The sequence below is a fragment of the Natator depressus genome, chromosome 4 (assembly GCF_965152275.1).
Source record: "Natator depressus isolate rNatDep1 chromosome 4, rNatDep2.hap1, whole genome shotgun sequence".
Lineage (NCBI taxonomy): Eukaryota > Metazoa > Chordata > Testudines > Cheloniidae > Natator > Natator depressus.
The window spans coordinates 140,014,216-140,038,347 of record NC_134237.1 but is presented as its reverse complement, the minus strand read 5'-3'; the positions used below and the strand labels follow the sequence as shown (position 1 = coordinate 140,038,347).

At 59.0% G+C, this 24,132-nt stretch overlaps 1 protein-coding gene across 1 annotated transcript; it reads right to left on the bottom strand.

Annotated features, from left to right (window-relative positions):
- Nucleotides 1-46: 46 nt before the first annotated feature.
- VPS16 (VPS16 core subunit of CORVET and HOPS complexes) lies at nucleotides 47-22,407 on the bottom strand. Its single transcript, XM_074951991.1, has 24 exons — nucleotides 22,276-22,407; nucleotides 19,463-19,551; nucleotides 17,564-17,661; nucleotides 16,222-16,350; nucleotides 14,872-15,016; nucleotides 14,680-14,795; nucleotides 14,291-14,413; nucleotides 13,876-13,931; nucleotides 13,486-13,575; nucleotides 12,103-12,197; nucleotides 11,056-11,132; nucleotides 9,008-9,139; nucleotides 8,792-8,919; nucleotides 8,360-8,395; nucleotides 6,861-6,969; nucleotides 6,638-6,772; nucleotides 6,248-6,356; nucleotides 5,630-5,727; nucleotides 5,291-5,398; nucleotides 3,918-3,995; nucleotides 3,386-3,555; nucleotides 2,443-2,539; nucleotides 1,848-1,951; nucleotides 47-857 (listed from the first exon to the last, which is right to left on the bottom strand). The coding sequence occupies exons 1-24, from the start codon at nucleotides 22,326-22,328 to the stop codon at nucleotides 713-715; spliced, it is 2,520 nt and encodes an 839-aa protein (XP_074808092.1). The 5' UTR covers nucleotides 22,329-22,407; the 3' UTR covers nucleotides 47-712.
- Nucleotides 22,408-24,132: the final 1,725 nt, after the last annotated feature.

Genomic DNA, 24,132 nt, shown 5'->3' with positions numbered 1-24,132 from the left:
ACACCAGAGCCCCCAGCACCCTCACTAAGCTTCTGACTTTACTGCCCCCAACAGCCCTGCTGGGCCACCACAACCCCTCCCTGGCTCACCCGATCTCCCCCCACCCCCAGGATGGGGAGACTGCGCCTGCTGGAACTGCGGCTATCCCGGGGGCGGCTGCTCCTTCCCGAGGCCCCACTGCAACCTGACCAGGGGCTCCTTCCCCAGCTTCTGAGCTCAGAGGAGCTGCTGCAGGGAGGAGGGTGATGCTGGCAGAGCGAGAGGCAGAACTGCTGGGGGGTGGAGGGGGAAGAGGAGAGGGGCTGGCTCAGGGGAGGAAGATGGTACATGCACCTACACAGAGCAGGCATAAAGCTTCCCTGAGGGGGCTGAGCAGGAGAGGTCGTCACTCAGCGGAGCAGGGATGCAGCAAGGGGGCCAGCTGCACAGTAACACGGCACATGCCTTCTGCTCCCGCCTCCAGCCAAGCACCCTGAACTCCAGAGGGCCAGAGTCCACCCCACCCCAGGTACAGGGATCGCTGCTACCTATGATTCCCTAATACAGGGCCCCAGGTCATGCTGGCGGGTGCCTGGGCTGGACCTGCATGTGTGAGACGCTCCATGCCTCTTGTCCTTATAACATCAGCACCAAGACTGTGTCCCCTCCCACCCCTGGAATATACAGAAGGCCGGCTCCCAGCAGGCTATGAGGCTCCGGCCACAGGGAGAGGTTATTTTTTCAGGATCTGAGCTTTGGCACGGTTGATCTTCTCCCCGACGGAAGAGTCGGTGGCCGCGGTGCACTTGGACAGGACGAGGTTCATCTCGTTCTCATTCTTGTGCTCGATGGCAGCATCGGCAGCTTGGTCCAACTCTCTGCCAGTAAATGATGGGAGAGTCAGCGTCATGCAGGGGCAGGCAGAAAGGCCGGTTCTATCTGCCCTTGGTTCCCTCTGCTGGGGGACCACCCCATCCCACCCACCGACACCACCCTGCCTTAGCTGGCGATCTCACAGCTGGTTCAGGGATGCTTGGCAGCCCTCCCCCCCCCCCTTAGGGCACACCCCACCACAGGGATGTGCACAGCCCCACCCCTGACAAGATGCATGCTGCTGTGGGTATGCACCCTCCAACAGGGACACAGACAGCCACATGCAGCCCAACCACTCAGGGAGAGGAAGCTCATTCCTTGCAGGCAGGCACACGCCGCACCTGGCTGTGTGCAGACAGCATCAGGACGGTTCCTTGTAATGCACAGGACAGCGTGGGGGGAAGATGAGCAGATGTGCACCACTGCCCATTAGTGCGCAGAAGCAGAATGATTCAGCCATGGAGTTAATAGCTCATTGAGTCTCCGTTAGCTCCGGGGCTAGGGCCCTGCAATAATCATGGCAGCCCAGGATCTGATACACACTGACCACACTCAGACCTCGGTGCCCCAAGTGCAAGAGAGGTCAGCCCCGCCTCCTCCACAAGGGGTGGTTTTTTTTCCTGCTCATAAAACCCTGGCACCCTGGCTTAACTGCCCACCTGCTCCCCATCTCACTGTGACTCCTCCCACCCTCTCTCTTTACCACAGGACGAGGTGTTAGTCACAGTACAGAGCCAGACGCCAGTGCATCGAAAGGAGCTCCTTCCCTGCAGAGACCAACGCCCCCTTCCCTGAGCGGAGCGTGGCATTTGACAGAACAGGAAGGGACCAAACAGGAAACGCCCATGCAACCTACCCTACACTCAGAACCCAGCCAACCCCTCCCACCCCCATGCTCAGACACACCGCCCATGCAGGCTCTCCTGGGGAGCTGGAGCACTCAGTGCTCTGCCTTAGCCAGGGGCTGCTCCCCGTTAACTCTCCAGCAGACGTACCCCACCAGGATGTGGGCCTTGACCCTCTGCTCTGGGGTCACACGGGCAGCATACTTCTTGGCCTCATGGCGGTTGTGATGTTTCATGCAGATTTCGACAAAGGGCTGGTATGGAGAACAAGGGAGAGCGGAATCAGTGAAGGCGGCAGGCTCGGCTCGTGGGGCTGCAATTCTGGCTTGCTGCCCCCAACCTTGTTTATCTCAAACCTCACCTCACCCCACCTGCTGCATCTACTTCTGCCACTGGCTTTGGGGGTGTTCTTTAGTGCCCCAGTGCCTGTGCCCCATGCTCCCAGCCCCTGGACTGGTGGAATTCTACTGGGAGCTGGAGGACAGGTGAGCTTCCAGGGTCGACCCGAGCCCCCCCCTCAGGGATCTGCCAGTGCTGCATCTGAGCTGGCCAGCGGGGGCTGCATCCCTAGGCCTGCGTTCCCTGCCAGCCTGAGCTCAGCACTCAGCTCCCCCTTCCCGGCTGGGGGAGACCAAAGGCCTGGCTCTCTGTCTGTGGGACCCATTCTAAAGGCAGACAGCTGGGAGTGAGCCAGGGCAGGACACTCCCAACCAGGGGGTCCCTTACAGTGAAGAGAATCTCTTACCAGGTACCCAATGGGCGACTTCTTACTCTTGGAAAACTTCTCCATCTCCTCCCAGTCCTCCCGCTCAGCCAGGGCGCCGATCTTCAGCCACCAGAACCTAGGGAGCAGACACCTCGCGGCTCTTACTGGGGCAATCAGATCAACTAGTTTAACCTCCCCACCCCCCCGCCTCCGAGGACTGCTGGGTCCAATTCCCAAGGGGCTGGCAGTACATCGATCACCAGCCCGGCCCCATATCCCCCCAAAGCAAAACCCCATCCTGCCTTGCCAGCAACGCTGACGTTCAGGAGTGAGGGGAAAAAGGCCCCAACAACAGAGGGCGACAATGGGACAGGCAGCCCATCATCCCATCTACGCAGCTCCACGCCCTACGCAAATGGATGCCTCTCCTGCTGACCAATAGGGTTTCATTGTTCCCCTGTACCCGCCCCCTCTGTCTGTAGCTGCCTGTCATCTTCCTCTTCGGTTGTAAGCCCCAATGGACTGTCTTTCTGTGCTGTGTTTGTGCAGCGCCTAGCACAACGGGATCCTGGCCTATGACTAGGCCCCTGGGCACTGTGGCAGTACAGATAAATAATGATAGGTCCAGTTGCCCAACAAACCCTCCCCCCCCACCACCTGGTATTTACCCCCCAGGGCTGGCCAGGGCACCAAGGGCTGCAGGGGCCAGAGGACGGAGACGTGCTGCTCCCCAAGCCAGGTGAGAGAGCAGCAGTGGAAGCTCATCACAGGTACATGCTCTCCCACGGCTGCTGTCCGCACCGCACGGATGGTGATAACCACAGGCCCAGTCTCCAGGGCTGACAACGCAACACCCTGCCCTAGCCCTGATTCCTGCCCCAGCCTCTGACCAGGGGCTTTCCGGATGAGCCGCGTGTGCTTGGACCGGCTCATCTGGTGCCAAAAGGCCTCCTGGGAGCAGCGCCCGCCCGCCCCCACTGACCTCTTGTCGGGGATTCGGAACTCGCGGTACAGCTGCTCTGCCCGCTTGTGGTTGCCGTCCAAGATGAGGCCGTAGACGGTGTCGTGCAGGGAGTAATCTACGTAGGGCTTGTCCAGGTCGTCCTGCAGGCGGCGCTGCATCCGCAGCAGTTTGATCTGATCCTCTGTGGCCTGGGAAGCAGACACCAGGGCTGGGCTCCTCAGAGGGGCTGGGCCTCTCCCCTGGGGTGTCCCTCTCCAGGAGCAAGGCTACCCCGCCCCTGGCGTTTACCACCCCAGGGCATCCCCAGAGACATGAAGGGCTCCCAAGGGGATTTACACAGCCCAGCACCAAGGGGAGTTCCTCCCCCTGCCCTATTCCAGGGCCCCCTCAGCAGAGCACGCTGCCACCTCAGCCCCTGCTGCCCGGGTCCCCACCTGGCAGTGCCAAGCACTGCTCCCAGCCGAGCCCCTAACTATGGCAGGAAGGCCCTCTGCAGCCAGGCCTGGCCGCAGGCAGCACCAGCTGGCCCCACGCCCCCAGCCATCCTCACCTTGGCAGCAAACTCGTTCTTGGCCTTGTAGTACTCGTCCACTGCATTCTGCAGCGCTGCTACGCGCCCCTCGATCCGCTGGAAGGGACACAGCAACCGCCAGGCTAGTCACAGCCTCCCTGCCATCCCCAGGTGGGGCAGCCATGTGAGCCAGCCCGCATTTCTGGGCGGAGGTGCCTGTGGGTCAGGACTTGTGACAAACGGACGAGAGAAGGTCCCAACTCTGCAGTACTCGCCCACCTCCCATGAGACAGGAACGGGGCTGGCAGCTGTCTCCCCAGGCATGGTTCCACCTAGCAATGGGGTGGGAGCTGTAGCCTGGGCTCTGGGATCTTCCTGCTATTCATTCAACGGTCAAAAAGCTCCTTATTGTCCAGTATCCCTGGGCAGCTAATTCTCCTTCCAGCCCCCCCAGCGGAGCCAGACAAGTCTGGGAACTCCTGGGAGCCCAGACAAGGGAAACTCGCACCCAGTGGCCCCAGCCTACTGGCAAACACCACCAGCTAGGAGACTGAACAGACCTGGGGTGTGGGCAGGCGGTTACACCCTCCCCTTGTGCATCATGGAGACTTCACCGTGCTCAAAGCATCAGGCACAGATCGCTGCAGAGGCACCGACCAGCCCGACAGAACCCCAGTCCTGAGGGATTCGCCCACCCAGCCCAGTTCCCTCCCCAAGTCCCCCCGTCTTTGTCCAGCCTGCACCATGGGAAGAGGGGGGCCAGGCTGCTCCCGTGCACCCCTCCTCAGCAAACTAGGGCCTTCCCAGGGATCGGGAGAGGAGGGACATGCTCCCTGCGCAGGGAGCCCATAGGCTGAGCGCTCGGGCTCTGTGCCAGGCAGGGCACACCCTTGCCCAGTAGGCAATTCAGCTGTGCCTGCCCCGAAGGGCTGGGGCCAGCCCAGGCTGAGCCTGTCCAGGCTCAGGGGAAGGAGAACTCCACATCGCACATCAGGAGCCACCCAACTGTTGTCCCGGCACCACAAGGCTGGGGTTAAGGAGAAAGCACTTTCCAATCTTCCCACTGATCCTTTTGTTTCCTCACATGAGCAGCCTTCCCCCCCGCCCCCAGACCCACACCACAGGGAGGCCAGCACCCCCTTAGTGTCGGGTCCCCAGTCCCCCCTGCACCACAGGGAGGCCAGCGCCCCCTTAGTGTCAGGCCCCGAGTCCCCCCTGCACCACAGGGAGGCCAGCGCCACAGAGGCATCTCCCATCTCAGCACATCTTTATCCCTCTGCACCAGTTTGTCCACCCCTCCTCGGAGGCTGGCAAGCCTGTCTCAGATGGGTGAATCCCCCAGCAACCACCAGCAGAGTCTGGCAGCCCCCTCCTCCACTCCGCAAGGCCCCGCCAGCTCCGGGAAGACCCACCTTCTCACTAGAATAGCTGGAGTGGACGTGGAAGTTCCCAAGCTCCTGGTGATCATCGTCCTGGTTGTACAGGTCCTTGAGTGTCTCCAGCTCCTGGTGCTTGCAGAACTGGGCCATGATACACAAGGTTACAGCCGACACCCCCTCACCCCATGAGAGCCAATGGGCTTGTTACAGAGACACGGTCACGGGAGGCCCTGCTCACTCAGCCCCCCTGCCCCAGCACAGCACAGGTCCTCTCTCACACCACCAGCAGAGGGCGACAGCAGGCAGCAGAGCCCTGTAAGTGCCCTGGCAGCTTAACATGCCCACGAGCCCCACCCGCTTACGGCCTCTCACCTGGCGGTAGAGACTCAGAGCCACTGGCTGCTTCTGCAGCGTCATGAAGAAAGTGCCACGATTCAGTTCATTCTTCAGGTGCAACACGACGGTGTAAACTGGGGCAGAGACAGCGCGTTAGAGAGACACCTCTGCCCCCACGGCCAGGGCAGCAGAGCAACACACAGCAACGAAGGGAGGTCCAGCCAGCCAGCCCTCAGTGGGGCCCAGACTGTGGGGTGCAAAAGCTGGGGGGAGGGGGGAAGGGTTTGCTGAGCTCGGAGAGGTGGGGTGGGCAGGAGGGGAGAAGCTTCCCCACTGCCCGGGGGCTGGGAGGCATCATCACTTGTAGCTCATAAAGCTCAGCCTGGCCCTGAGCTGGTCTGGGTGGGGGAGTGCCAGCAGGGGTTCCTCAGGGCAGGTCGCGGGGGGCACTGGCCCATTCAGTCCTTGGCCACTTGGTTTGGGGTGCAAATGGGCCCAAGACCCAATCTCATTCCCCAGAGGCTGCTGCAGCCAGCCCAGAATGGCTCAAACGCCAGAGACCTGGGCCTGTTGGGAGCCAGGGCCTGGAGCGGAAAGGCTCCAGCGTGTCCTGGCCGCCGGAGCCCCAGGGAGCCCATCTTCGCACAGCTGTACCTAGGTCTGTGTCTCCGCTCTCAATGGCTTTGTTCAGGGCCAGCTGGCTCTTTTTCATCTTCAGCAGCAGCGGGACCTGCTCCCCAGACCTGGGTTCGTACTCCAGCAACTGCCCCCAAGAGAGAAGCCCCTTCAGTGCACAGGCCTCTGGGGTCAGCACGAAGCCAGACCCCAGGCCCCACGTGCTGGTAGGGGTGCTGGGCCAGCAGGCTCCATTTCTTCAGCAGGGCCGTTCCCTGGGCAAGTGGGCATTGCCGGGAGAGGTACCCGCGTGCTGCTCTAGCACCGCGAGCAGAATTAAACGGGCACACTGGGCCAGGTGGTATCACCAGCCACCCTGCCAAATGCCACGTGCTTGGGAGGCCTGGCAGCCCCCCCCAGCCCACCCACCTTAATGGCCAGCTCCGTCCGGCCACAGTCGTATGCCCGGGCAGCGATCTCCGAGTACGAAATGCCAGGGGTGTCGCCCAGCTTCTGATTGACGGCGTGTGCAACCTCCTCATCAGACTTGTCCTTCTGCTGCACCTGGAGGGGCGGGAGGGGAGGTCTGGGCCCAGCTCTTGGTACCCAGAGGGAGCACTCCAAGAACTGCCCCCCTCTGGCTTCCCCCTACCTTGTAGCAGGCCCAGTGGGCCAGAATCCTGCTGACGCCCTGGAACTCCGACAGGCGCAGGTACTCGCAGATTTTGATGGCGAGGGGGTACAGCCTCCGCAGAACTAACCTGAGACACGGGCAAAGGGAAGGTCAAATGCCCCCAGATGAGAGCGCCAGCAGCTCTGCAAGCACAGCCGTGAATCCAGCCAGCTCCCCAGAGCCCTCGGAGCTCCCCAGAAAGGCCCTTCCCTGCCACGCCCCACCCGCCTCTGCTAGGCACCGCCCTAAGCATTGGCCAGGGCAGCACATAAAGGGCCATGATGAGGTGACACTAGTTCCCACTTCCCCACAGGGGACAGGGAGAAATATTTAGGGCAGTGCCCCTGTAAGAGGGCCCAGCTGTAACCCTCGGGGTGAAAGGTCCCCCAGCAGCTGGCCTGGCGAGGCAGGTAAGAGAGCGATCGCTGCCGGGGAGAAGGGAAGCAAGCCCAGGGGAGTGAACGGGATGGGGGTAAATGCAGTGAGGGAGCCTAGGGAAGCGGGGGTCAAATGCCAACAGTAACCTGGGAGAGCTTGCAGATTTTAATTTTATTTATTTTTAAGCAGCTGTCAGTGATGCACAGGGCCGCATAGACCCCTTCCCCTGCTGGAGAGCAGGTGGGGTCGTCCAGCCGGCCCTGCAGAGAGCAGGCCGGGACATCTCCCGTCCATTCAGCCCATGGCGCCCAGCAGGGAGTCAGTGAGACACAGGCTTCCACCTGCACGTGCCCGGCCCAGAGTCATGCCGGCAGGGTGCTCAGCCATCTCCACTCAGTGACTGTTCGATGGCCTCTGTGGAACAAGGCCGGTTCTTCCCAGTGGCAAGTGACCGTAGCAGGATGCCATGACACCTGGGTCCCTTGTTCCCAGTTCCAGCAGGCACAGGGCCGGAATGAGCCAGGGCAACTGAAGCTAGTTACAGCCCTCGGAGGGGGCTGCCTGCCGCACACCACACTGGCAGAGGCTGGTGCGTGTCGTGGAGGTTTGTTGAGAGACCCCTGGCTGCTGGACGCTGCAGACAGCAACGCTCCCCACACTTCTACGAGATTGTGCAGAGAGGAGGGAGACCAACGGGACACAAGCTGCCAAGCAGAGATGACAGCATGGGCAGCCAACGCAGAGCCCAGGACATCAGTGCCTAGGGAGGGGGGGACGGTCCCTTAAAGGGAGCTCTGCGAAGGCAGGTCACAGCCACACAGTGACCGTCATGGGGCGGGTGGGCCAGGCGGCAGCAGCCCTGGCCCAGCAGAGTTCGTACAGGGTCTAACAGCAGAGCAAAGCTGGATACGGCTGTGCCCCAAATGCCACCGGCACCTGGATGGATGTACAGGGAGGGGGCTGAGTAACCAGGCAGGGCCAGTCCGAGCCGAACGTCAGAGCAGGGGCTTCTGATGCAGTCACACAAGTGACTGTGGCCCTGGCCAGAGGGAACATTTGGGATGCAGTGGTCCCATGTGCAGCCAGGAGGGGGCAGTTACCTGTCCAGCAGGACTTCAATGGTGAGCTGTTTGTATCTACAGCACCTGTTAAGGAGCAGCAGGGTGAGGGAACGGTGGGGGCGGAGCTGTGTGGGCGAGCTCTGGCTCCCACCATGCGGAACCACCCCCTGGCCTGAGCCGTCACGGCACCTCTCCCCTCGGCTTGCATGTTCTTCTCACAGTGCAAAGGCCAGAAGGGGTCCCCAGATCCCCTAGTCTGACCTCCTGCACAGCACAGGCCGTGGAACGAACCCCAGGAGTCCTGATTCCCAGGGCCAAACTCATCTGTGGCGTAACTGCTGATTTCCGTGGAATTATACTGGGGTGGGGCCTTTGGGCCCTTGTCCCTGCACTAGCTACAGACACCACTCCCGCCCCCAGCAGATCCAGCCAGATCCACGGCCGCACCACCCCTCAGCCAGTGGAGGATACTGGGCGAAGGTCAGGGGGATGCCGATCTGATAGTCCCGGATGGCATTCAGTACGCGCAGGTCCCGGCACGTCCGCACAAAGCTCTCCGGGGAGAACTTGTCGAGGAAGCACTTTCCGAACGAGGCGGCCTGTGGACGGAGACATGCCGGTGCTCAGGGAATGGGCAGTGAGACACCCCCAGCCCAGGTCCTCCCACCTCCTGCCTCCCCCACTTACCCGGAGCAGAGACTTCTGGGTTTCCGGCTCATGCTCGTAGCCAGCCGCCTCGATGCACTGCCGCGCTGCCTCCGAGAGCAGATTCTGGTCCTTGATCTCCCGCAGGTACTCGTCCGCCTTCTGGCTCTCTTTCTGGGTGGGGACGAGAGAACCCTTCGCGTCAGGCCAGGGACATCCTGAGCTGAAGGAGCCGTCTCTGCGACAGCAGCCTTCGCCTGGCCGGGAGCCCTACCAGGACCAGCATGGGCTTGCAGAGGGGCCAGCACGGCTGGAGCCCTACCAGGCTCCTGTCCCTTGCACCGCCTCTGCCTCCAGGCTGCTTGCAGAGCCGGTTGTTTGCAGAACGACCACTGAAGAGGGGACACGTGCTCCGCCCAGGGCTCAAAGCGTCCTATTGCTAAGGCGGGAACGCAGGGGCCTCCTGTTCCCTCCTGGCCCCAGCAACACGCAGCAAACCCAGGCCATGCTCCAGGGGGTCAGGCACTGGGTGCAGGGCAGAGGCAGCACTGGTTCTCTGGGATCTCTCAGGGATGAGGCGGCAGGCACAGGGATTCCCCGCTGCGGACGCTGCCTGGTTGGGAAGAGTTGGGCGTGGGTACCTGAGCCTGGGCAGAACTCAAGAGCCATGGTGCTTCCAACCCACCCGGCACGGTGGGGTCAGGCTGGGAATCCACCTCCCTATGCAGCTCAACGAGCCATTTTCAGAGTTTAGTTTAAAAATAAAAGGGGGTGGGTGCTGGGTTTTCAGCACCCCCAAGAGCCACGTTTAACCGAGTAGAGTCTGTTCCAGCATGCTCTCCAGCCTCCCTCAATCTGGTGCCTCACACTGTGGGACCTGCACCGAGCAGCAGGGTCTGGCCAACACCAGGCCATCTCAGTGCCACCTACTCCAGAGCCAGGGCTGGGCCCCTCTGCCCCACACTGGTTAAGTAGTGGTTCAAGCACATCACCGGGCATTGCTGGGGGGGTGGAGAGCGAGATTTGTGCCAACAGACTGGTCTAAAATCCCATCCTCGGGACAAAGCTGGCTCCCCCAGGCTCTGAATTCCACAGAGGCCTTCCATCGAGAACACCCACCCCCACCCTGAACGTGAACCGCCTCGGTGTCTGCATGGACTGGAGCTGAGACTGCAGAGCAAGCCCGGCCCCAGCCGATTAACACCAGCACCTTGGAGCAGGACAGGAGCGAGGCTGGAGCAAGGAGCACGAGACATGCTGCTCTGTCTCTGCGCAGCCCCTTCACGGATGTCAGCTGTAGGCCCTTTGGCTTAATGGCTAAGAAAAGGCCTATTATTAAGTGAGCCAAACCCCCAGCGAGCTTCCCGCATCGTTTGCAATAAGAGGTATAACCTTTCCTGAGAGTGGAAAGTTTAGATGCTCAGTATATATCCTGTTTATCACAACCACCAATGCACTGAACCCATTAGCATGGGACATCCAGATAGTGCAACATGCCTGGAAATTTGCAACATGTGACAGACAAAGGGAACATGTGCAACTGCCCTGTGTGCACGAAAGGCAGCTATGGCTTGTCACCAGCCCAGCGGTAAAAGAACGCAACGCTGAGTTACTGGGCGAACCAGGCAGGCCTGGGATCTCACAGCCATCGGCGCAAGTTTGGTTCCGTAAGGACTGGGTATTGTATTTCCATTCTTAGTATGCGCTATTCTTAAGTAACAAAGGCAACTTTATTAATAAAGGCAATCAAGCTTGACTGCTCCTGTCTTGCTATTTTATTGTTGCCGGCTAAGACCAAACCACTAATGATCTATAGATTTATCGGTATCTGAGAGATCCCTAAGAGAAGGGACCACCCTGTCTGGAGCCAGACTCCCCTCTGGCTTGGCCATTGGTCCCTGCAAGTTACTGGGCTACGGAGGGGCTGGGATAGCTCTGGATACAGTTTCTGTGGGACCCACTGGCTGCTGTGACCCTCCCTGGCCGCTCTGTTGGGTCACTGGATGTCGCTTTGCCCTTGCTGATTTCGAAGGGGAAGGCAGAGACAGGGCTGGGAGATGGCAGGATGCCATCACAGAAGCATCCCTTACCTCATACTCTCTCTGTGCTTCCAGCAGGAGAGCCCCAGGCGCCATGGAAGCGATTTTAAAGATCTCCTCACTGGCCTCTGAAACAAGGATGAAACATCCTCATACGCTGCCCCAGACTAGGGTGAGCCACCCACCACTGGGTGAGCCACCCCCACATGCACCTTCCACAGGCCTTCCCACACACACAGCAGATCTAAGGACGAATGTGGGTATCAACAGCCCCATTTCACAGATGGGGAAACTGAGGCATGGACCAGGGAAGTGACTTGCCCAAGGCCACCCAGCAAGTCCAGGGCTGGGCGGAGGAGGGGCACCAGGCCTGGAATAGCCGGGGGAGGGATTGGGATTCAGGGGCATCAGACCTGGAATAGCAGGGGGAAGGGGCTGGGACTCAGGGCATGGGCAGGGCGGGGCGGGGCAGGGCAGGGGCACCAGGCCTGGAATAGCGGGAGTGGGTGGGCTGGGACTCAGGGGCGTGGGCGGGGCGGGGCTAGGGGCACCAGACCTGGAACAGCAGGGGGGAGAGGTTGGGACTCAGGGGCATGGGCGAGGGGGGGGGGGGGGAAGGGCAGGGGCACCAGGCCTGGGATAGCAGGGGTGGGTGGGCTGGGACTCAGGGGCGTGGGCGGGGCAGGGCTAGGGGCACCAGACCTGGAACAGCAGGGGGGGGAGAGGTTGGGACTCAGGGGCATGGGCGAGGGGGGGGGGGAAGGGCAGGGGCACCAGGCCTGGGATAGCAGGGGTGGGTGGGCTGAGACTCAGGGGCGTGGGCAGGACTGCGTAGAAGCCCAGGACCGGAGTAGCCAGGAACAGGGGTTGCTGCATGTACTGTGCGGGGGGAGAAAGGCGTTTTTGGACATTCTACCCCAGGTTATCAGCTCCCTCGCCTCCAGAGCCCGCACTGGCTGCCGGCTAAGGACAAGGAGGGCATGCAATCCAGCATCCAGCAGAGCCCGTGTTGTTCAGGCTGCCTCCCTCCCTAGATCTGAATCGGGTTTGGAAATTCAGAGATCAACAGAAAACGAATCCCCACCCCCGCAGGCTCACCGGGGATTTCGTGCAGGAACTCATGCGTGGTACGAGAGAAGATCCGCACCCCATCCAGCTCCGGCACCAGGTAGGAATCCTCGTCCAGAACAAACCTACGCTCTCCACTAAGGATCCACAGCTCCGCAGCATGCCTCCAGGAGCCCGCTGAACCAGCCCTGCCCCCCCAGCCCCATCACAAGGCTGGGGCGGCATCCCTGCTCGGGAGAGGGGCAAAGGGAGGCCCAGGGCAGAGACCGAGTCCCTGCGGAGTGGTAATCGCTAGTGCGAACACGCTGGGACAGGAGATCAAGCGATCTCCACCTATTAGGGAGCAGGAGGAGACTTTCATGGGGGCCCCCCAATCACCCCCATTGGCTACGGCAGGGTTCTTATACCTTCCTCTAGGGCAGCGGGGGAGGGGGGGCCGCATCAGGCCCTGGGGTTGAGCCCGTCTGGCAGCTCCTACGTTCCGACAAGCCCCGATCAGTGGCAGAGGCAGGCACAAACCAAGGTCTCCTGGCTCACAATCCCATGCTCTGACCGCCCGGCTGCTCCTCCCCAGGGGTCCCGTGACTCACGTCTCTGACTCGGAACAAGCACCGCAGTTCAGGGATGACTAAGAGCCTGACCCAAGGCCGATCAAAGGGCCAGACTCACTCCCAAGGCCGTATTATGCTGAACGAGGAGAGGGAGAGAGAGTCCGGCTAGAACCATGGGCAGCCATAGCAGAGATTCAGCCTTGGAGGAGTGTGAGCCGCTGCCCTGGGACTAGCTGCACGGCGGAAGGGAGGAACCCACAATGCCAGCCAGAGAGAGGGTGGCAGGCCAGATAGGAGTTAGCAGTGAGGGCCATTGGCAGAGGGGCCAATGGGATTTGGCGCGTCTGTGCAAAGACATCACACGGGGGAGCAGCAGCCCATCCCTAGCGGGGCAGTTCTGTCCTTGGCAGAGACAGCGAGGCCTGGAGCGTTCAGAAAGGGAAGGGAGCAGTGGGGAGCGGAGTGGCTGATGCCCGAGCAAAGATGGCGAGTCAGGCGCCTTTGCCGTCACACCCAGCTGGGCTGAACAGGGACCAAGGGGATGTGATGCCACCTAGGAGCTCTGCGGAGTTCAACCCTGCACCGGGGATGGGGGCTGTGCCAGGCGGGGCAAGAGGGTAGATCCAGGGGTAGGAGGAATGTAAGTAACGTGATGATCAGGACAAGGATCCTGATGGCCGGCGCTGCGGCAGAGGGAAATGGCAAAGCATCGAAAACGTAACAGAGGCAACCATCCCACAGCAGCCCCTGGGGAAATGGGCTGAGGCCCCAAAGTGCTTCTCAATCATCAGATCCCAGCCCCCCAAACACCTCCTGCCTCGACACCCCCGGATCTGCCCTGCCGCCCCGCTCCAAAGGATACTGAATGCACTCCTTGCAGTTCCCAGCCACCAGGAGCCGGCGATCCCACGCCGCCACCACTGCCCGCTGCTTGCTCCGTGGGCGCGTGCACCTGTCGCAACGAGATGTCTGTTCCCTTAGGACGCACTGGAGTGCGGCTGTGCCCAGCACCACAGCCCCTCTCAGCCAAACTCCCCGGCCTGCTGCAGCCCGCTCCTGCCGCTCCGCAGACATTCCACACCCTCCCCGCCAGCCAGCCAGCCTCCGCACAGTCACTCAGCCCATGGCAGCATCAGCACAGTCCTGGAGCCACACAGCCGCTGGCGAGGTAACTGCTCTGGGCCAGCACCCCAGAGGAGGAAGGGGGCACAGAAGATGCCCCATTCCAGAACGAAACAAGAGCCCCACTTACCAAACCATCTGTCGGGGCGGAGCTCGGAAATCGCAGCTGAACTCACCCAGCTTCTCCTGCAGGAAGAGATCCGGTTTACAGGGAGGCGTGGCTGGGGGATAAGCGGGGAGCAGGCTCTGCTCTACATGGCACAAGCCCAGCTCAGACGGGGACATCAGGGTCTCCCACACTGAGCTGGTCACTAGCACCGCAGTGCTGTCTGTGCCCCCACGTCCACACGGAGACCAGGGTAAGGCTCTCCTCCATCTGCCCTGGCCAAGAGCCCAAAGCCTGCTGGGCCCAAGTCCGAAGCTGGGCAGTCCCCAGCCAGCACTGCACTACTGAGGCTCTGGGGGACTCAGGAGAGCAGACTGCAGCCACAGTCTCCCCCAGCCGGCAGGTGACGGTCAGGCAGGACCCGAGGGGCAGCACTCACCTTCAGGGAGGACGTCCCCATCCAGATAGAGCCAGTGTCGGTGAAGAGGGCCAGGTAGCAGTAGTTGAAGGACACTGCCATCTGCACGTAAGCACCAGCGTTGGGGCTGATTCCAGGTGGAGTCTACAAAGCAGGGAGAACAAGGCAGAGGTGATGAAGGCACAGACGGACAGAGCGGCAGCTCAGCGGGGCGCAGGCTGGGGGGACTGGCCCTGAACACATCACTACTGCTTGTGAAAGGGCAGAGCCCCGGAGAGCGTGAGCAGCACAGGGCCACCCCTAGGGACACAAGGGGAGGGGGCTGCGCTGCTGGAGGGAGACACCTTCCGTCTCCAGGGCTCTGGATCGGGCCTCTCCCTCCAGTGATTGCTTCCCCATCGCTAACTCACCACCACGGAGCAGGACGTGTTGTCCAGGAGGTACAGGTCCTGGCCAACGGCTAACAAGATGATGGTCACTCTGTCCTGGGACAGCACGGCCCAGCAGGAGGGGAGCTTCTGCAGACCTGCCAGAGGGCAGACACAGGTGGTCAGGCCCTTTGCTGAGCCCCGAAGGAAAGGGCAGGGGTGGGGGCAGCGTACCTGGTACCTCCGGCATCCTGCGCAGCTTGAGGTTGTCGATGTTGGTGGTGAGGGAGAAGCGGTGCGCTCCGGTGAGGATGGCCACGCCTGTGCCGTACTCCGTGTGGAAAACCTTCGCCTCCCGCACGTGGTTCTGCAGGACCTCCTGAGCCACGAGACAGAGACAGAGGCATGGCCCAGGGACCACCACGGAGGCGGGAGAGCTCAGCGCCAGGGAGAACATGGGATCGCCAGCAGGGGACCAGAGAATGAGACCCTGAACTACTGACATGGCCGGATCAGGGACTGGGGCAGCCCCTTCTCACTCTACCGCATGGCTCCAAGTCACAGCCACGGCCAGCACTGCCGCTAGCTAGGTCTCACTCCGATCAGCCTGTTAGGGGTGGGTGAGCCGGTGGTACAAGGCCTCAGGCCTCTTTGCCGCGGTTGTCAGCTAAACCCCCGGTACTGCAGGTCCCAGTGCAAGAGGCAGGGAGAGCCCAGCACACAGGTGAGATCCCAGCACCAGCAGGAACCCTTGTGTCCTGGCACTGGCTCATGAGAAGCATGGCAGAGATGCCATTTGCACAATCACATTTCCAGCTCGTACCATGAGCCCACCTCCACCCTGTCTCCTCAGGAAAGGCTCAGCGGGAGCTCTGCCCAAGGGACACCCGCCGTCCCAGCCAACCTGAAATCACACACATCTTGCTCTTCTGTTCAAAGGGATGTTCTGAGATGAGCGGGGCCCTAACCTGCTGACAGCTCCTCCAGGGTCCCTCAGGCCAGTTAGCAAGTGACAGCCGTGCCCAGCTTCCTGCCTGCCCCCTCCCAGGGCCCAGGCAGTGACTCATGTGTGGATCCAGGTGAAGAATGGATTTGGGAGCTTCACCGTCCCCAGCGCAGAGTCAAAGGCGTATAATGTGCCAGTTTGTTGGCAAGCAGAACACAGTACCCTCCCCTCTGCCCGCACCAGCACCTTTCAGGAGTTAAAGCACAGTACACACAGCAACTGCGTCAGCCTCACACCAGCCCGTGGGAGGCAGGCCAGGCCCATCATGCCTCATCTCCAAACAGGAGAACGAAGTCCCAGTTTGTTCCAGGTCATACAGCAAATAATGGCAGATAAAGAAACAGAACCTAGGAGTCCTGGCTCATAGCTCCATGCTCTAACGACAAGATTACAATCTCTTCCACAGATGGGAATAGAACCCAGGAGTCCTGGGCTCCCCGAACCCCGCCTCCCAGCCCCAACTCCCTTCTAGGTCAGGGAACAGAACCAGGAGTCCCGATTCTCACTTTCTTGATCCAAATACCAGTCCAGCCTCCCTCTGCTAACAAAGCCACCCAGCCCGCACCATCCGTACTCACGTTGCCCATGCTGAAGTGTCGCTTGAATTCACAGAAGAGGTTGTAGATGAGGACAGTGCCATCCTCCTGGATGCAGAGCAGGTCCTCGCTGGCAGTCCAACCCAGCTGCACCACTTGGCCACTCTTCCACTGCGGGGAAGGACAGAACCACGCCCCGCACATCCGTCACGCTGCCAGGAGGGGTCACTTTCATACAGTGACAGGAAACCCCTTTAACTACGCTGTGGAATTCACACCAGGCCAGCACAGCAGAGCTGGAGCCACAAGCCACCTCTGTGGGCCTCCAGCCACTGCTGCTCCAACCCCAGCCATCATACCCTCCTCCTTGGCACCTGGCTGTCCCTGGCCTTTCATGACTCCACCCTGCCCTTGTTCTCCTCCTCTCCCTCCAGCTGATCCCCATCTCCAGGGGGTCCCACAAGCCCCCTCCTTTTCTCCCCATATTTCCCCCATGCAGCTTCAAGTGCCGTCCTTCTGCTGCCGATTTGCCGATCTGTCCCTCCCTTCCCAGCCTCTTAGTCGGTCTCCTCCAGGACGTCAACGTCCCATGGCCATCACCTCCCCACTTCACCGCTTCCATCACTGCTGGTACCACTACCCCCTCGCAGCTCACACCCAGACCCTGGGCACTATTTTTGGCTCCCCCAGGCTGCAGTATTCATTTCTTGTTACAGAAGTCATTCGAGGACCGAGCTGAGATTGGGGCCCCACTGTGCACACAGTCAGAGACAGCCCCTGCCCCGGAGCATTAAAATCAACACAGACCAGACAGATGGGGAAGCGAGGCACAGAGATGCTAAATGACTAGCCCAAGGCCTCACAGGAAGGCAGTGGAAGAGACATGATCTCATAAGTCGTAGTCTACCCCAGCTGCAAGCTCCTGGGGGCAGGGTCCGAGCCTGCCTGTAGGTCTGTTCAGTATGGAGTGCATTGTGGGCTTCAGTGGAAATAAATAATAGCTGAAATTTGGATAATCGACCCTCCTGCTTCAGGACGTCTCCTGACTGCTGCCAGGGCTGGCAGGCTGTGTCTAGCCCCTCCTCCCATGGGCCACTGTAAGACTGGCATCTGAAGCACCAGGCCATGCCCACTGCTGGAGGCAGGACACCACAACACAGGTCATTGCTTCCGTTCAGCCGAGGAAGCCCTGTGCTCCAGACTTCCCGCCCCAGACGCAGGCCAATCAGTCCCAGCTCCTGAAGACACCTCGGAGGGACACACAGGAAGGAAATAAAAGTGAACATGGTGGAGCTAAAAGGATATCGCTTGCATCCAGGTGCTACCAGCAGGACAGGCCCACAGGGAGTTGGCACTAGCTGGCCACACCGAGCGAGGCGCTCACCAGAACACTGGCCAGGGGAACACCCGAGGCTGAGTAGATCTCCAGAAGCGGGCGGGAGCCGGGCGACTTCTCTTTCCTGAGGTTATTCTTCAGCAAAGCTGCAAGAGAATCTGCTGTGAAACAACAACAGGGAACCCAAACCCAAACCCCCCTGCTCTCAGGAGACTGTGAAAAGGCCCCGTGCTCCCCAGGACTGCAGCGGGACAAGGCTCAGCCTCTTCCCTTGCATCACGGGTGAGCAGCTCACCATTTCACACACCTAATTTACATAATCCTTCCTGGCCCCTCAGTTCCGCTCAGACAGTGTCTCTAGTCTGGTCAGTTTTCCTTCCTGGTTCTCCCCATTAGACCCTGTGCTGTGGAGTTTGGCTGCAGAGGAAGATGTAAGAAGTCTAGCTGAGCTGCACTCTGCACAAAGGCTGGCATAGAATAACCTCTTCCCTACCAAGACTCTAGCAGAGGGTCACTTTAAAGCAGAGTGAAGGGGGGGGGGGAAGAATCAATTATTTTCTTTAAAAAAATTAAAAATCAATATTTTTTTTACTGAAATTAAATGCAGGTTATTTTTAAAAATTAAACCTATTTAATCTTACATTTGAAACTGACAACCTATACTAAGGTCTAAACTTACTACACTCTATAAAAATAAATTAAATACAAAAAACAATATTAAGTAGTATGTTTGCTGCTGAGGTTTTTAAGAAAGTCAAAGCAAGGAACCGGTATAGTCACTGGCTAAGCACTGGGAACCAGTGTTTGCTGAAGTGCTAAACCGGCTTTTGACAGCGGGGGCAGAGAATGCTTTCTTCAATTCAGTTTATTCAACTAGTCCAGTTCAGTGACTAGTTCATTCAAAGTGAAGAAACCAAATGCGTGTTGAAAAACCAGGAAAGCTTGTTTTCCTCTTCCAATCTATGAAGATAACAAGGTGTGAGAGGATGAAATCTACTAGTTCTAAAATACTGGGTGAGACCAAAGGTCCATCTAGCCCAGTATCCTGTCTTCCAACAGTTACCAGTGCAGGTGTCCCAGAGGGAATGAACAGAACAGGTAATAATCAAGTGATTCATCCCGTCACCCATTCCCAGCTTCTGGCAGACAGATGCTATGGACACCATCCCTATTATTGTTTAATAAATCTCATTTAAATGCAAAACATGCTTTGATGAACTTTGATACTTTTTTCTTATGTATCCAGCCCATTTAAGGTATTTTTTACTTAATTAAATAAAAATTAAATGCTGGTTTTGTGCATTTTAATTGAATTTGAATTTCCATCCAAATCAAGCTTGAGCCAAATCACAATAAAAAATTAACCCTTTAGTAAATAAGAAATGCGCCATTCACCATTTTCCAACATCACAAAAAATGTTAAAATTAAGAATATGAATAAATGTAATTGCTTATTTAAATGCATATAGATACAGTGTCGCCTCTTGGTTAGCAAAAAGAAGCATGAAGTTTAGGGTAAAAGCTAAACTTAGTTGGAAATCTACATGTTTAAATGGTTACCAACCAATGAGAATCAACCTTTATTTAGGAAAATAACTTGAAAGTACAAATGCAAAATAGGATTCAAATGGATGATTTAAAAGAAGGTTTCCTGATGGCTCATTTTAAACCATGATTACAATCAGTGATTTAAATCCCTCTGATTGAAATCAATGCAATCCTGCTTTAAAGCTCTAGTCCTGGAGCTATTTGCCCTGGGGAGAGGCACACATACGGTCAGGGAGGCAAACTGGCACCTCAGGATCTAAATGGACCTGCTGCAAGCTGGGCCCCTACCCTGGCCTGGAGCAGAGCTAACAGCTTCTGGAAAATGAGAATATCCAAAAGTGTCACAACCCACACCACAACCCTCTCTCCATTAGGAGAGGTTGCTTGTCCTGGCCGTACCAATGGGGCCCCCATAAGGTGCAGCAGCCACCAGGCAATCCCGCAGATCCTCCTTCAGGTTCCACGCCATGCTGTACAATTCAAACTTCCTGCAGCAAAGCAAACAAATGAGAGGAGATGTTAGGGACCCCAGAGTGATCACTCACTCTTCCTTCCCAGTCAGCTCCAGAGCCATTCCTCTGGCAAGACCCTACCCTGCTATAAACTCCATGCCAGCAGCCCCCGGCACTCGCAGGGTCCCCCTCTGACCTCTAGGGCACAGGATGACAGGCCAGGAGGGTAACTAACAATGGAGACAGACAGGGGCTCCACAGAGCAGCACCCTGCCTTCAGCCCAGCTCAGCGGGTTCACGCAACACTCAGGATTCAAACCATTAACTGGAATATTTTTGGTATCGGTTATTTACCAGCTGCTCTGCCAGGGATGGTATTTCCCAGTCTGAGCCAGGCCTCTCTGACCTCTTTCCTATCATCCCAGCAAAGAGCAAACAGCTTCCAGGGCTTGGGTGAGGAGACAGAGGGGATCTACAAGGTGCCCCACTGGTCTGATGATGCAAGTCTGTTCAGTGGCTGGGAACTCTTCCCTGGCTCCTTCTAGGAGTAACCTGCAATTTCAGTGCCAGGAGACCTTCTCCCTCCTTTTCTACCTCAGCTGACAACTGTGGTTACTGCTATAATTAGAGTACCTTAATGATCAGCTGCAGACAAATAATCCAAGGAAAATCCAACACCTGATGTAAAAGGGTTAAGACCCAGTGTTATGATTAAATTCCAGTCTGGGTAACTTCATTCGGCCTCCCTAAATTCCCTCTGCAGTTTCAACAGGCTATGGCAGGAGTTCTCAAACTGGGGGTTGGGACCCCTCAGGGGGTCACGAGGTTATTACATGGGGGGTCATGAACTATCAACTTCCACCCCAAACCCTGCTTCGCCTCCAGCATTTGTAATGGTGTTAAACATATAAAAAAGTGTTTTTAATTTATAACGGCGGGGGGGCGGTCACACTCAGAGGCTTGCGATGTGAAAGGGTTCACCAGTAAAAAAACGTTTGAGAGCCATTGGGCTATGGGGTTGTGTTCACTTCTGGCTCTGAGCTACTCCGGAGCGTTACTCAGGGCTGTTAATCAGCTGCCACGTTCCCTCTCAGAGGCAGCTGCATTTCACTGGTGGCGAAATAAGTCCTGTGCACATACGGTTATAAAACCCTCTGACCGCAACAGGGTAGGGTTACCGGCCTTAAGGTTTAAAATCTATGGATTTATTATAGTTCGCAGAGATTCCCAAGAGACCACCAGATAGATCATTACTCTGACCCCACAAGGGTCTCCCTGAAGCTAAAAGTGGGAAAAAAACCTTTGCAAAGCTAATACAATTCCCGAGGTATCCTGGCTGATTGGGGGGTGGGGGGTGTACAGGGACATGCCGCTTCTTTATGCGGCATGTATTAACGCTGCACCAGTACGAAGGCTGGACACATTTCCTGGCCCTGCTGCCACAGAAGGTGGGAAAACCTGGAACCAAGTGGTGGGTGTCACTGTAGATGGAGAGAGCGGTACACAAAGACACACAGAACCACTGCTGTGCAGCCTCGCTCCTAGGGGCGTAGGCATTGCCAGACTGGACCTGTGGGCCAACCACTTCAGTATCTCCACCGGTGACGGGTACCGCTGGCTACTGGTTGCAGAAAAGGGCCAGCACCAGCAAAAGCACCTTCAGGGCTCCCAGCTCAGCAATGCAGGGTGTTTAGGGGGAAACTGAGGACCATGTGGGGAAGGGGGAAGTGCAGGGTAGGGTGTGGCTGGGAAGGTCTCACAAAGGGGAATTTGGGGTGGAGGGGATAAAAATCTACACAGCGCTGATCCTGTCCCCCTGCCTGGGAGCAGAGGGGGTTGGCGGGCTTGTGTTAAAGGGATGGAGAGTTTTAGGAGAGGAAGCTGGGCTGGGCGAGGGCGTGGGGCAGCTTTTGGGGTTTGAGAGGGAAGAGGCACATTGTAGGGAAGGAAGCTGGGCAAGGGGGCACTTCAGAGGACAGCTGGGGTGGGCAAGGGCATGGCTCAAGCGGTGTTTGCAGAGAGGCATGGGGCACCCAGAAGGGGAGGGAGCAGGAGAAGGAAGGTGGGGGAGCTAGGGGGCCCCCTAAGACAGAGAGGGGCTCTGGGGGTGGAAGCAGAAGCCTCGGGCAATGGGGGGGGCTCTGGGGACAGGAAGGGGAGACCGGGGGAGGGGGAGCAGGCAATGGGAAAAGCCGGGGGCGGTGGGAGGCCGGTGATGCGGCGCTCCGAGGGCAGGCCTGGGGCGATGGGGGGCGGGCAGTAGAAGCCGGGGGCAATGGGAAGCCCGTGGGGGGCGGGTGATGTGAAGCTCAGGCAGCAATGGGGGGCCTGGGGCAATGGGGGGCTCGGGCGCAGGAGGGAGGCTAGGCACGGGGGAATTCGGGGGCCGGAGGAGGGGGCCTGGGGCAATGGGGGAGACCCGGAGGGTGGGGGTGGGCAATGGGGGGCAGAAAAGGGGAGGCCTGGGGCCCAGGGTGGGCAGTGGGGAGCTCGGGGGGACGGAGCCGAGGTCTGGGGAGATGGGGGGGTCGGAGGAATGGAGGGGCGGGCAACGGGGGGCAGGAAGGAAGGGGCCTGGCGCAATAGGGGAATCGGGGGCAGTGGGGGGCTGGCGATGGGGCCCAGAGGAGGGGGTCTGGGGCAGTGGGGGAGACGGGGGCGGGCATGGGGGGGGCTCGGAGGAGGAGGGGGCGAGGGGGGGCCCGGAGGGGGGACCGGGGGCGCCCGGAGAAGGGGGGGCCCGGAGGGGGGAGCACTGACCGGTAAAACGCCTCCTCCCCCAGCGGGTCCCAGTTCGCCGTGTAACAGGCCATGGCCCCGGCCCGGCCCGACGGCCCCGATCCCCGCGCGGCTGGGCCCGGCTGCTCCGCGCTTCCGCCCTCAGCGCCTCGCGCCTGAAGCCGCCGCCGCCGCCGCCATCTTGGCTGAGGGCAGCGCGCACGGCCCCGCCCCCGCCGGCAACCCGGCCCCCCCGAGAAGGGGAAGGCGCTGGGGGGCGGGGCCCCAACCCAGGCAGCGAGAGCAGGGGGAGGGGCCAGGGCTTAAAATGGGGAGGGGCCAGAGGGGCGGGGCGGGGGCCAGGGGAGGGTGGGAATTGGGGCCGGGGCCAAGGCCAAGGCCAAGGCCAGGCAAGGCAGGGCAGGGCAAGGCAGGGCAGGGCAGGGCAGGGCGGGAGGGAGGGGATTGGGGTCGGGCCAGGGGCCAGGGGCCAGGGGCCAGGGGCGGGAGGGGATTGGGGTCAGGGCAGGGGAGGGGATTGGGGTCAGGGCAAGGGAGGGAGGGGATTGGGGTCAGGGTGCAGGGTCCTGGCAAGGGCTGGGCTGCAGGCAGTGAGGAGGCAGCAGAGTTTGCCAAGCCTGGCACCTATGGGTGCTGTCCGGGCTGGCAGCGTGGCCAGCAGGAGGAAGGGTGGCAGGGCGGTGCTGCCCCCAGGGAAGCAGGTTTGGGGTCCCACTGGTGCTTCCGCTATTTGATTAGAGCTGAGGTTGGTCGTCAGATGTCATGGAGCTCCCCCAGACTGCAGCAGAGCCCCCACTGGAAAGTGGGTGCTGTTAGCGAGTGCACCAGGGGTCCAATAAAGTTGGAAGAAAAGTTCAAAATATAACGTAGGGCGATAGAGAAAACGGACACAGATCATTCAACAACACGAAACTGCCCACAGTGCCCGGAGGGCTCGGCTGGCCCTCAGCACGGCCGGGTGGGGTCTGCAAAGCCCTACACTGTCTACACTACCACTTAGATGGAGATAACTTATGCTACTCAGAGGTGTGAAAAAACCACCCTCCTGAGCAAGGTAAGTTACAGGCACAAGTGGCAGTGTGGACAGCTGCTCCCACCAACATAGCCACCGCCGCTCATTGGGGGTAGGGTAATTATGTCGATGGGGGAGCTCTCTCCCGCCGGCATAGAGCGGCCAGACGAGAGAATTTACAGCAGTGCTGGTGCGTCGGCCCCTGTGAGCTCACTCGGGAGACTTGGCCTTGGTGATAGACCAGCACAAGATAAGCAGCCATGCCAGAGGTGTGCAGTGTCAAAAGTCTTACTAACATCAGGTCTACTGCTTCCCCCTGCATTAGGCCAGTAACCCTGTCAAAGAAGGAAATTAGGTTGGTTTGGCGCAGTTTATTCTTGACAAATGCACGTTGGCTGTTACTTATTATCCTTCAGGTGCTTATATATTGATTGGTTAATAATTTGTTCCAGTATCTTTCCAGGTATCAAAGTTGGGCTGCCTGGTCTGTAATTCCCTGGGTCCTCTTTGTTCCCCATTGTAGACCGGTTCTTTTCCTCCACCCAGAATGCCTGCGTTCACAGACAGACTCTTGAGCTGAAGAAGGATGTTATTTGCTGATTCAGTGAGTGATCAGTCTGCCAAAATGGGGCCCAGCATAGGGCTAAATGCAAGTGCACCCCCACATTCGGGTGCACGCCTTAAATACACTGTTACAGAGTTATTCATTATATTGTATGAACACTTTTTTCTGCCTGGCACTAAGGCTAGTTTGCTGACCCAGTTGTTTACCTGTCAGATTGCTGGCTCAGCTTTTACCTGGCTGCTCTCTTTCCTTGCCATACAAGTAGGCGTCCTTTCAGCTGTCCTAACACCTCAAACATACA